General features: G+C 43.7%; 1 protein-coding gene across 8 annotated transcripts in view; it reads left to right on the plus strand.

The window, feature by feature from the left end:
• The window catches only part of Arhgef11 (Rho guanine nucleotide exchange factor 11), a 105,180-nt gene that overhangs the window by 74,311 nt on the left and 17,613 nt on the right, over positions 1–13,256 (plus strand). For 3 of the 8 annotated variants that reach the window (XM_042681691.1, XM_042681696.1, XM_042681695.1), the window contains 10 exons: positions 2,647–2,721; positions 2,944–3,045; positions 4,077–4,175; positions 6,691–6,733; positions 7,835–7,931; positions 8,083–8,205; positions 10,528–10,551; positions 11,906–12,050; positions 12,358–12,457; positions 13,208–13,237. In XM_042681691.1, coding sequence (XP_042537625.1) covers positions 2,647–2,721; positions 2,944–3,045; positions 4,077–4,175; positions 6,691–6,733; positions 7,835–7,931; positions 8,083–8,205; positions 10,528–10,551; positions 11,906–12,050; positions 12,358–12,457; positions 13,208–13,237 — 838 coding nt within the window. The remainder of the gene's footprint in view (positions 1–2,646; positions 2,722–2,943; positions 3,046–4,076; positions 4,176–6,690; positions 6,734–7,834; positions 7,932–8,082; positions 8,206–10,527; positions 10,552–11,905; positions 12,051–12,357; positions 12,458–13,207; positions 13,238–13,256) is intronic. The other 5 variants (XM_042681692.1, XM_042681698.1, XM_042681699.1 and 2 more) reach the window with 3 other exon arrangements.

Genomic DNA, 13,256 nt, shown 5'->3' on the forward strand with positions numbered 1-13,256 from the left:
CCGGGCCTGAAATTAAGGACCTGGTTGCTGTCCCTGAGCCTCTGTGTGCTCAAGGCTAGAGCTCTACCACTTGAGCCATAGCACCACTTCCAGCTTTTTCTGAATAGTTTATTAGCAATATGAGTCTCACTCTGCCCAGATGGCTTTGAACCATGATCCTCAGATCTCAGCCTCCTGAGTAGCTAGGATTACAGGTATCAGCCACCAATGCCTGTCTGTACTCTTTATTTTCTGTGACACAATTCTAAAATGTTTATTTTTAAAGACTTTTTAAAATTTTTTGCCAGCCTGGGCACTATCCCTGAGCTTCTTTAGCTCAAGGCTAGCACTCTACCACTTGAGCCACAGCACCACTTCTGGCTTTTTCTGTTTATTTGGTACTGGGGAATCAAACTCAGGGCTTCATGAATACTAGGCAAGCACTCTACCATTAAGCCACACTCCCAGCCCTTTAAAGACTTTTAAATAGTCATTCCCTCACCTGCCCATGGTGGTACACACCTGTAATCCCAGCACTCCAGAAATTAAGGCAGGGGCATCAAGAGTTTGAAGCTAACCTGGCCTACATAGTGAGACCTTGACTCAAATAAAAATAAAATTCTTGACCCAAACAACAAAATTCTCTTTTTGATTCCTTTCACCAAAGATCCAAGTAGAGCCAAATGTAAATTCATCCTGGAGCCCAATGGGGTAAGAAACTGTGATGTTATGGGAGAAGAGAATACTTGGGCTATGTCTAATAAGTACAAGTCCAGCCCATTAACCTAACCCTGCAGCTTTGAGTATGCCAGTCAGTCTCTTACCTTTACCTTTTTTCAGTTATAAGTGGAGTATTAGGCTGTAGTCTCTGAGATACATTCAGGAGAGTCATTTCTTTGATTTAGTCTTTCTTGTCATAAAGTCAGTGATTATCCAAGAAAACAGAAAAGGCAGAGAAGTGTTGTGAAGAAAATCCCTTGGAAAGAGAGTGTCCTAGGCTGTGTGAAAGCACAGTGAGCTAGTTGGGCTCCAGGAACAGCCATTATTGGGGAATCATTGGTAATGAGGGAGATTAAGCTGAAGGGAAAATACAGTTGCTGGAAAAGCTTTGAAAGTAGCTGGGAGTATGACTCAATTGTTAGAGCACTTGCCTATCAAACACAAAGCCCTAAGTTTAAACTCAACACTGCCAGAAAGCAAAAAGCCAGGTGCTGGTTGCTAACACCTATAACCCTAGCTATTCAAGAGGCTGAGGTCTGAGGATCAAGGTTCAAAGCCAGCCTGGGCAGGAAAGCCTATGAAACTATCTCCAATTAACTACCCAAAAAGCTGTAAATGGAGCTGTGGCACAAGTGGTAGAACACTAGTTTTGAGGGGGGCAAAAAAAAAGCTCAGAGACAGCACCCAAACCCTGAGTTCAAGCCCCAAGACTAACACAAAATAAATGAATAAATGAGTGTGGGAGATAGTTGGCGGTGGAAGGCAGGACTTTGAAAACTGTAGAAACCTTTAGGAGAAAATTTTTACACAGAAACCAGCTAAAAAGTTAATGTATATGAAGCCTCTTTCATAGGTGAGCAATGGCAGTCACTTAGGATTAATTTTTTATTAAAACTAGCATTAGGAAGCTGGGTGCTAGGGGCTCATGCCTGTAATGCTAGCTATTCAGGAAGCTCCAGTTAATCACCAAAAAGCCAGAAGTTGCTCAAGTGGTAGAGTGCTAGGCCCTGAATTTGAGCTCAGGACTGGCACCAAAAACAAAACAAAACAAAAAAAATAGCATAAGGGAGAAACAGAGAAGCAAACTAAGGGATTTGGGGTATGGTATGTGTGCACACGCAAGCTCGCTAGTGTGCCAGTCCTAAGGCTTAAACTCAGAGCCTGAGCACTGTCCTGAGGTGTTTTGCTTAAGGCTAGTGCTCTATCACTTGAGCCACAGGTTCACTTTCAGCTTTTTTGATAGTTAATTGGAGTTAAGAGGCTTATGGACTTGTCTGCCCAGGCTGACTTTTAACCTCTAGCCTCAGATCTCATAAAATTACAGGCATGAGCAACTGGCTCCTGGTTTAGGAGTTTGGGTTTTAATAGGTAATGGAGATCTGCCATAGATTTTTTTAGCAAAGGTAATAATCCAAGGGGTATTTGAGAAAGATCAGCCTCATCTCATTTCATTCAGGGAGAGATAGATCCACTCTTAGTCTCTCTGAAAATTATTAAGCCACTGGTACTTGCTATGTGCACAACTCTTTTTGAGTAGCACTGTGGTAGACAGCAGATTTAGAGGGTGTGTATTTAGGGAGAAGGGTAGCTATGTAGTCTATTTAGGAAAAAGCAGAGTCCCTGACCCAACAGTCAAGCAGGAGTTATAGCCTCTTAGTTATTTTGTTGCTGACATTCTCTCCCTAGATCTTTTGCAAACAGGAAGAGAGCATTTTTCTCTTACTTCCCATCTTCATATATCATGTGACCAGGCTGTCCTAAGTCAGCTGTGCCCCACCCAGAAGCAGTTGGCTTCCTGCAAGTAGAATCCTTGCATCTGTGCTCTGAGATTTGGGGACAGTAGTGAAGTACCAGTGTTTACCAGACCCGTGTGGCTTTCTTCCATTGAGAAGGTTGAATCTCTGTTCTCTGTAACTTCTCATCTCTGCAACTTACCTCTCTTTGCAGGCGGTAGATCAAAGCTTAAAGCCTTTAATTATTGGCCCAGAGGAAGATTATGACCCCGGTTATTTCAACAACGAGGTAACGGTTTCCTGGTTTTCTCCTTTCATCATCGTTCTGTCATACAAGCTGCCCTTGACTAAAAGCAGTTTAACTCACACCAGCTGTGAGAAGTGTATTGGGGAAGAAGCCTGACTGAAAAAAGCCTGGAAGGTGGAAAGCATGGGAGCAAAGCTGGAACAGACTGTGCTGCTGTCTCCTGCCTCTGTGCCTTCCAGCCATTCTTATCCTTCTGCCTTCCAGAGTGACATCATCTTCCAGGATCTTGAGAAACTGAAGTCACACCCAGCTCACCTGGCAGTTTTTCTGCGCTACATCTTCTCTCAAGCAGACCCCAGTCCACTGGTAAGTCAGAAGCATTAATTTTGTTGAATGCTTGTCTGTGCTCTGGCCTGTGTGCCTGAACTCTAGATATCTAATGCTGCAAGTGAGGTCTGTGGACATAGTCAGGCACCTCAAGGACAGAGTTGAAAACAGAAGATGAAATCTGTGCAGAAGGGATTTTCAGCACAGCTGTCTTTGACATTTTATGTCATGATATTAACCTAGGGAGTACTGAGAGGAGCTAAACCAGAAAGATTCACTCAGTTTAGGAAGTCTTCTTGGAGAGGATGGGTCTTACAGTTTTTTGATTGGAGAGTTGAGAAACTAGCCTTTGCAAATACACAGTGTTATTACAAGATGCCAAAGGGCTAAGGTGATGGCAAGAAGGAATGTGAAGGGATGGAGCCCACTGTGCCCAGGGATGGCAAATGGAGTCAGCAGCCTTTCCATTTTTCTCATTCTGCTCAACTGAGCTGCTTAGAAATGAAGAGAGTTGGAAGAGAATGTCAGTGTTGTATTATTTAGAATAAGCCTCTTCCCCACAACATGGACTGCTCTTTTGTCTTTCTGGAGAAGATACCACATTAGAGGCCAGGATGAGCATCCATTTGCTTGTCAGTGATTGATTGAATACTCAGTTGTTAAGTCTCAAGTGCTGGTGTCTCACAAACAATTCAGAAAGAGACAGGGCATATGACAATGAAAAATAAAACATGAACCTGCAGGGAACAATGTACAAGTGGAGGAGTGATCAACCCTATAGGTGTACCTGCGAGAAAGAGTCAGGGATTGTCATTTTACCTTAGGTTTCTGTAACATCTATTCTCAGCACTGTCGACATTTTGGACTAGAGAATTCTTTGTTGTGGTCGACTTGTTCATTTTAGGATGTGCAGGTGTATCAGTGGACTCTACCCATCAGATACCAAAATATCCACTCCTCCAGTAGCTGTGATAACTAAAAATATCTCCAGAAATTGCCAAAAGTTCCCAAATAAGCAGTCACCCCTGGTTGAGACCCACTGCTGTAATTCAGTTTCTCCTTCCTCCTAGCTTTTTTACTTGTGTGCAGAAGTTTATCAACAGACAAACTCCAAGGATTCCCGAAGCTTGGGAAAAGACATCTGGAATATTTTCCTAGAGAAAAATGCGGTAAGGCAATTATGGCTTGGACTACAATGTTATTATACACTTTGGAGTATGCAAAAGACAGGAAAAGCAAGCAAGACATTCAGGCCAAGCAGAGACAGGTTTTTAAAGAAAACTCTAGACTAAAATGACATGAAAAACCTCCATGAGAGCTATTGATCAATAGAGAGTTATGAGAGAGGAGAAGATAAACAGACCTTGTTAAGGAGAGTCAAGAAGGGGTCGTACTAACAAGGGTGAAAGAGAATGAAAATGGTCAAAATAGATTGTAAGCACATATGAAAATAAGACAATGAGATCAAGATGCATTGTACTCATAACCTGACTTGGGGAATTGTAATCTCTTTCTACAACTACTTAATAATAAAAGAAAATAGAACAGTGAAACCTTTTGCAATTATATTAGGAAGAAAGGGAGGACAAGAAAGAATAATAGAGAGGGAGAGATTGATTGGAAAACATTGTATACAGGTATGGAAATGTCACAACAAAATCCTCCCTTGGATAGCTAACATATGCTAAGGAAAAAGGGAGGGAAACTCTAGTCTGAGAGATTAAGAGTTCTAGAGTCACCAGTTGCTGGTGGCTCATGCCTGTAATCCTAATTACTAAGGAGGCTGAGATCTGAGGATGGAGGTTCAAAGCCAGCCCGGGAAGGAAAGTCCATGAGACGCTTATCTCCAATAAACCACCAGAAAACTGGAAGTGGTACTGTGACTCAAGTGGTAGAGCACTAGCCTTGAGCTGAAGAGCTGAGGAACAGCGCCCAGGCCCAGAGTTCAGGCCCCACAACTGACAAAAAAATAAAAAGAATTCTAGAGTCTGTTCTTATCTCTCCTCTCAAAAAAGTGATCTCTGGGTTGGGAATGTGGCTTAGTGGTAGAGTGCTTGCTTAGCATACATGAAACTCTTGACTCCTTAGTACCACATAAACAAAAAAGCCAGAAGTGGCACTGTGGCTCAAATGGTAGAGTGCCAGCCTTGAGCAAAAGAATCTCAAGCAAAAAAAAAAAAAAAAAAGTGATCTCTCTATACCTCTTTAGTTCCACATATAGAATACATACTGCCTTTCTCCAGAATGTTTGGGAAGAAAAGATTGAACCAAATTCTAATTACTCCCCCAACCCTGCCGGTTTCCCCTCCCTTTCCTCTTGCCACCTCCCCCCATACACACACACACACACACATACACACACACACACACGCACGCGCGCACGCACGCGCGCACGCACGCACGCGCGCGCGCACACGGATGAAGAAATAGTCTCAGGACAGATATGATAGGTAAAGAGGACCCAGGTTTCTGAAGCTCAGCTTGACTTGCTATTGCTCCCCAGAGAGCAATATGGGAGACCCTATGGTGATTGAGACATGAGCCTGGTGTGTCTGGACTTCAGTTCCAGGGGTGTGTTCAGAGTCCTGCTGGCAAGAGATTTTTGTTTACAAAAGGCAATTCTCAGCTTTCTGATATGATCAGCTAAACTAAACTGATTTTTTTTTCCTAGCAATAAGCTACTAGGGCTAACGAGATTGGGGGAAATTGATTTTCCTCAATATTTTTAGATTTGCTCTGTTAAGTGGGTCTTGAGTAAGGAAATTAGAGTCATTGGTTGTTATGGAACCACCTTGGTATCCAGGTAACAGGAGACTCATACAGCAAAGGCTGAATACCATGCAGCTCGAGGACTAGATGACATATGGCTAGTTTTCCCTGGGTATAAGGAAAGAAGTTCGTCATATACCTAAATTATCATTAGTTTACTTTTGTTTGTTTGTTTGTTTTGGTCGGTTGTGGGGCTTGAACTCTGGTCTGGGCGCTGTCCCTGAGTTCTTCAGCTCAAGGCAAGTGCTCTACCACTTTAGCCACAGCACCACTTCTGGCTTTCTGATGATTTTTTGGAGATAAGATACTGGGCTGGCTTTGAACAGCAATCCTCAGATCTCAGCCTCCTGCGTAGCTAGAATTACAAGTGTGAGCCACTGGCGCCTGGCTCTCATTAGTTTACTTTTGGAACTTGTACATTCTGTGTACCCTGTTGGCCTTGAAGTAAGAGTGAAAAATCTCATGCAGGATACAGAATACAGTCCCAACTTGCACTGTAGCCTCAGATCCTGTTTCTCAAAACCATGGACTAAGGGCTGGGAAGGTGGCTCAGTGGTAGAGTGCTTGCCTTGCATGCCTGAGGCCCTGGGTTCGCTTCCTCAGCACCACATAAACAAAAAGAAAAAAGCCGGAAGTGGTGCTGTGGTTCAAGTGGTAGAGCGCTAGCCTTGAGCTGAAGAGCTGAGGGACAGCACCCAGGCCCAGAGTTCAGGCCCCACAACCAGACCCAAAAAACAAAACAAAACAAATCAAAATCATGGACTAAAATTCAGGTACACAATAGAGAAAGATGAAAGGAGGGAGGGAGATATAGGCAAGAAAGGAGAGAAAATAGCATTGCTAAGCCCTCTTCATCTGCACATGTCCATTCCTCAGGAACCACCTCACCACTTTTCCCACTCTTCTGTATTGTAGCCTCTCAGAGTGAAGATCCCAGAGATGTTACAGGCTGAGATTGGTAAGTTGACTCAGCTAATACATCTCTTACTAGTGCCCTTCTTGTACTGAATTGTCAGGATGCAAAAGGGACATGAACCTGTCCCTGGATAATTATCCTTCAATAGGGGAAAAGATCCAGAGATGGTTTCTCCAAAACACTTCACTAGGTCATGGACAGGCACAAACAGGACAGATCTTACCTAGGAACTCACTCTGCCTCTAATTTCTGCCTCTGCCTCTTCCTGGAGCTTGTTACAGAATGACTTGGTCTCAGTGTTAGGAGACCTGGGCTAATTTCTGCCAACCTTCCAGGGATTCTCAGAAGAATCCCTTAAGGAACTCTTAAAATATATATCCCAAACCCCTCTCATCTCACCTGCAGCCAGAATCTCTATAGTGTTTTTTGGTTTGGGGGTTTAGGAGCACTTGTTTTGGGTTTTAGTTTTGTTTTCTTACTTTCTCCTAACATAACATAACTGGTCCAGAGTGAGGACCATGGACTGCATGAGGACATTTCTTCAATTCCAGAAGAATTGAGAGGAGGCATTATAAAGAAGATAGCATTCTGAGAAGTTATGCACAGGCAGCCTTTTAGAAGCTGGAAGTTGCAGGCTATGCTTGGGAAGGGGCCATTTATAGCAGGGATGGTGGGAAGGAGAGCTTACATGCAGAGACAATAGAGTGAATGCAGCTTTTATTCAAAAGCAAAATGAGCTGGCCCTTTATGCAGATTTGGCTTGGTCTGCATGGAGTTAAATCCTGGGACATCTCTTGGTTTCATGAAGGGCCTACCTGTTTTGTTCCTGTAATCTGTTTGACCAGATTAAAGGAGAATGAGCCTCTCATAAGTCTGCATGGTGGATATTATGTCCAATGAGATGGGCTTCAAAATTTCCTCTGATGGAGGAAAATGTTTTTGCCCTTGACTTGGACATGAAGATTCCAATCCTGAATTAAAAAATCACTTGAATGGAATAGAGGACTCCACTTCTTTTAATGGGGCATAAAGCTAGCCTCTCCTCCCAGGATGCTGAAGTTCCTTGAGAGGCTCAGCAGAAGCAACATCCTCCTCCTCCCCTAACAACTCATCCATTCTTTGTTCTCTGGGCTCCCATTACAGACTTTCGCCTACGGAACAGCGAGGATGCTCGTGGTATTCTCTGTGAAGCCCAGGAGGCAGCCATGCCAGAGATCCAGGAGCAGATTCATGACTATAGGTTTGCCAAGCCCTCCTACCACCAATGCCAGTCCTCTCCCCTCAAACCCTCTTGGCCTTTCTCATTATCTCTGTGATGTGTGTTGTCTCGCTCTTTGTATTTGTTCTGTCCAGTGTGTATATTTGTCTTCTGCTTTGTGTTTCTGGTGTAGAACAAAGCGCACTCTGGGGCTAGGCAGCCTGTATGGTGAGAATGACCTGCTAGACCTGGATGGGGACCCTCTGCAAGAGCGTCAAATAGCTGAAAAGCAGCTGGCTGCCCTTGGAGATATCTTGTGAGTCTTCAGTTCCACTCCCATCCCCTGAACATACCAAACAAGTTGACAGATGTTTTGAGTCTGTTTTCAACCCTCTCCATTTCTTGCCTGATTCTCCTTCCCCTAAAAGACGAGACTAGCCAAACCTTCCCACTGCATTTCTCAGGCTAAGAGCTCCTGCTGTTCAAGGGTATTACAGGAGCTCCTGACAGTCATTGATTATGACAAGCCATGGATTTTAGGAACATAGTGTTCTTTTCTTTCTGCTTTCCCTTTCCAGCTTTCTTCCTGACCTTCCTCCCTTCCTGCCTCTAATATGTCTTTGAACGAGACCAGCATACCCTATCTCTAATAGATGGAGTTCCTTCAGGAAGTCCAAAACAACCATTTTTTACTAACTACATCCAAAAAACTAATGTGCTTTCTAGGGGACTTAGGGTACATCTGCTTTTGTTAAACTTTTCCAGTCCCATTTCTTAAAGCTCCCAAGGGATGCCTGTGATTAGAGGCCCAGATCAGGCTTTATGGGAGCATCTTTTATCCCTATACTGCCTTTTGCTGAGTTATTAGTGTGGCCCTAGTCAAGTTATTCCATCTTGAATCCTTATCTACAAAATGATGGAAGTTAACCTAAATGATCTTGCTACTGACATTTTCAACTCAGAAAATATCAATGACATTCCCATTGTATGCCAGATACTTGTGCATGGATTTTTCCTTTGTGAAGCTTTTGCTGTGTTGCAAGTGGCTGCAATATAAGAGAAATAACTAGATTGTATTAGTATGGCAGAAATAACAAACACGGGGGGATAGGGAGGATAGAGGAGGATGCAGGGCCAGGAGTACCAGAGTCATGGGGTATAGTTTTAAATAGAGCATCAGAGTGAGCCACCTGATAAAAAGTAGCACTTGAGCAGCTAAAGAGACTGTTGGGGTTACCCTTGAAAACATCGCAGGGAAGAAGGTTCTAGGCAGAGAGAATAGCCAAGGCAAAGTAGGAATGTGCTTGATACATGAGGAACAGTTAAGGAAACCAGTGTAAGCAGAGTCAAAAGTATGTGATGGAGTGGGGGGGTGGGGGGGGGCTGGGAAGGAATGGGAACGGGAAACAAAGGAGGAGGCTACAATGCTTGATAAGAAATGTACTCATTATCTTGCCCATGTAATTGTAACCCCTCTGTACAGTATTTTCACAATAAAAAAAATAAAATAAAAAGTATGTGATGGAGAGAGAGAGATAAAAGGAGTGACAGCGTGAAGAGCTTGTGGACCACAGGGAGGTTGTATATCGGTGCTCCCTCACTGAGAAGCCATTGGATCCACATGAAACTAAACTGTTGGGGAGGCAGAAGAACAAAGAAAGCCAGTTAATAGGCTCCACATGAACCCTCATAAGAGCTGGGTCGGTGGCTCATGCCTGTAATACTAGCTAGCTACTCAGGAAGCTGAGATCTGAGGATTTCAGTTCAAAGCCAGCCTGGGCAGGAAAGACTCATGAGACTCTTATCTCCAATAAACCACCAGAAAACCAGAAGTGGGTCTGTGACTAGCCTTGAGCTGAAGAGCTGAGGGACAGTGCCCAGGCCCAGAATTCAAGCCCTATGACCTACAAAAAGGATGATAGGGGAGCCAGGCACCAGTGATTCATGCCTAAAATTACAGCTATTTGGAGGATCATGGTTTAAGGCCAGAGTGGGCAAAAAGAGTATAAGATACATCTCAACTAATAGCTGGGTGCAGTGTTGTGTGCCTACCATTCTAGCTATGCAGGAAGCTCAGATTAGGAGAATTATGGTTATCCAGGGCAGAAAAATATTCATAAGATACATCGCAGCAGAAGAATCTGGGTATGGTGGTATTGTAGAGGCTCATAGTCCTAGAAGGAAGAAAAAAGCAAGATTCCATCTGAAAAATAACCATAGCATAAAAGGGCCTGGAAGTGTGGCTCAAGCAGTAGAATACCTGCTTAGCAAATGCAAATCTCAGAGTTCCTTTTCCCTCCCCTAAGAAAGTGATTACTGGCGGGGCTCCAGTGGCTCACATCTGTAATCCTAGCTACTCAGGAGGCTGAGATCTGAAGATCATGATTCAAAGCCAGCCTGGGCAGGAAAGTATATGAGACTCTTATCTCTAATAAACCACCAGAAAACTGGAAGTGGCTCTATGGCTCCAGTAGTAGAGCACTAGCCTTGACCCAAGAGTTCAGGGACAGCACCTAGAGTTCAAGCCCCAAGACTGACAGAAAAAAAAAAAAAAAAGTGATTCTCTCCTGCCAGCCTCCTCCCTAACCATCAGTCTGTGTCTTGCAGTCTGAGTCATTCATTCTTTATTTTCTTACAGGTCCAAATATGAGGAAGACAGAAGGTTAGTGAATCTGTGGTGTGGCTCATTTGCAACTTTCAAGCTCGGAAGAGTAAGGCTAAGTTATTCTGCTTTCCATGTCTGCCATCCACAGGGGATTCCTGGCATTTGTAGGATAATGATTTGTGAAAGTTTTATTCCCAGATGACTGTAACAATAACACATGCTCAGGAACCACTGTCTGGGAGTGTGAGTTTTTGTCCCTGTGACAAGCTGCCCTCCTAGCATTCCCAGACCAGCTTAGTCCAAATTAGTCCTTCCCTGTTTTTTTTGTTGTTGTTGTTGTTTTTTCCTGAAACCACTTCTAAAAGAAGCAGTGATGAAACTGGGCACCAGAGGCTTAAGCCTATAATCCTAGCTATGCAGGAGGATCAAGTTCTGAAGCCAACCTGGGCAAGAAAGTCCATAAGACTAATTACCCATCAAAAATCTCCAATTAACTACCAAAAAGCTGGAACTGACACTGTGGTTCAAATGGTAGAGCACTAGCCTTGAGCAATAATACTCAGGGACAACACTCAGGCCCTGAGTTTAAGGTCCAGAACCAGCACCAAAAACAATAAGAAAGAATGGTGACGGTAGCACCCACAGAGGGAGCTGAGTGTAACACATCTCCTCTTAGCACATATTATAATTTTTGTTTTGTTTTGTAGCCTACATTGTTTAGTAGCTATGTTAAAATAAGTTTGAATTCTGAGTACTATACACTAAGTAGGGGAGAAAAGATGGATTAAAGTCTGTTTTAAGAGGACAGTAAATCCAGCGCTAAAGCTTTATTACATTGGATCCACAAAGTGGATAATCTGTCTACTGAATTGTGGGCCACATACATTTTTAAGCACAGAACTCTGGACAGTTTCATTTGTGGCAATTGGAAGCTCCTTGACAGCATCTTTCCATCTCTTGTTTTCAGGGAGGGGAGGATAGCAAAGGCAGTATGCCTGGGTAGAGGCTAGTTGGCACTTTCACTTCCCCAACTGCACACCTATGGATGTTAGCTGCAAACCTCATACAGTTTTCCTGGTTTACCCGTGGCTTAACCAGCTAGAGAATTGTTTGCTCATATCTTAGGGAATTGGTTTTCTCCCCTAACCAACCATCATCCCCTCATGGGGAAGATTCTGCTTGATTTCTCTTGGGAGCTGTGTCCGCCAATGCACAGCATCTGACCAGCTTCTGCCTGCTGTCCCATGTGCTTATTCCAGACTCCCTTTGGAAAACTTAACCCATAACTACCCCTTTCCTACTCTCCTAACTGGTTGAGTAGACTGAGTTTGGAGCAAGATTTTGGTCCTCCACCTGCTGATAGGAAGATGCCTGGAGCTTTCTGGTTCATAGCACTCTTTCTTTCTTGCAGTACTCCCATGGGCTTTGCCCTAAATACTTACATGAACCATGCTGGGATCCGTCTTCGCGAGGCACGGCCCTCCAATACAGCTGAAAAGGCCCAGTCTGCCCCTGACAAGGACAAGTGGCTGCCTTTCTTCCCCAAGGCTAAGAAGGTAAAAGAGCTCCTCTAGATTATAGCTTCCTTTTCGGCAATTCTCTGTGCTGAGATAGACCAGGAAAGCCATTTTGCAAGTAGCTGTATACCTCTACTTTGAATATGGAGTCAGAATCCCCAGATGAGAGCAGGCCTTGCCTTCCTTCACACTTGACCAGAGTTGAACATGTGCCTTGGAGAACAAAGATGAATCAACTTTCCAGTTGTTTGTTTAGGGCTAGTGTTGAGAGCAAGAGCAAAGTGATTAACAGCCATGTATGATGGATATTAAGACCTTCCCCAAATTTCAGTGCCTTCTCTCTCAGCAGAGCAGCAATTCCAAGAAAGAAAAGGATGCCTTGGAGGACAAGAAGCGAAACCCCATCCTCAAGTACATTGGAAAGCCCAAAAGCTCTTCTCAGAGCAGTGAGTATTTGGGATACAATCTTGGCTACTCCTTGGAAAGAGACCTCAGCCCTTCATATACCACTATGGTGGAGGAACGGCTTCCTGTGTCTCTGGGAGCCACGGGCCTATACTCTTAGAGTGCAGCTTTCTCTTTATATTGCTGCTTTCTCCCCTTGCTGAACTCCTAGTGCAGCCTCTTGGACATAAGGGTGACTATTTTAGAGACAAAAAAGCTATGCCTAACCCTAAGTCTTAGTCTGAAAACTCAGAGCCAGTTATAACAACTAAATATCCATGAGACATATAATGAATACCCTTTTCACTCTCATCCATGGGATTTGTCTATGCGCCTGTGATCTTGTGTTGTGGGCCCTTAATGAGGGATTTGAGTGCTATTAAGTAGAAACGGTGATTGGGGGCAAGTTTGGGACCCAGAAGTTGCCCTAGTGCCATCAGTAACCTAAAATACAATTGACCCTCCCAGTAATCTCTTAACTAGCTGTGTGTCATGCATCTGGAAACCAGTGTTGGCTCTGCCAAGTCAGTATCTTAAGTCCAGCCTGTCAGTGGTAATCTGTAAAGGGCAGTGGTGTCCCTTTCTGAAATTGCTGCACTGGGGGAGGGGAGAAGGAAGGGATTCTTCTAGATCCACTTTGATTTTTGCCACTGCTGTTTCATTCCAGCTTGATACAATATTTTATTTTAATTCTTGAGACATTAATTTGACTTTTCATGGTTTACTTTTGTTTTTGTTTGTTTTTCTTTTAGCATTTCATATTCCCTTGTCCCCTGTGGAAGGTAAAAGGACCATTTTCTT

This window comes from Dipodomys spectabilis, unplaced genomic scaffold, assembly GCF_019054845.1.
Source record: "Dipodomys spectabilis isolate Male_0828 unplaced genomic scaffold, ASM1905484v1 ptg000069l, whole genome shotgun sequence".
Classification (NCBI taxonomy): domain Eukaryota; kingdom Metazoa; phylum Chordata; class Mammalia; order Rodentia; family Heteromyidae; genus Dipodomys; species Dipodomys spectabilis.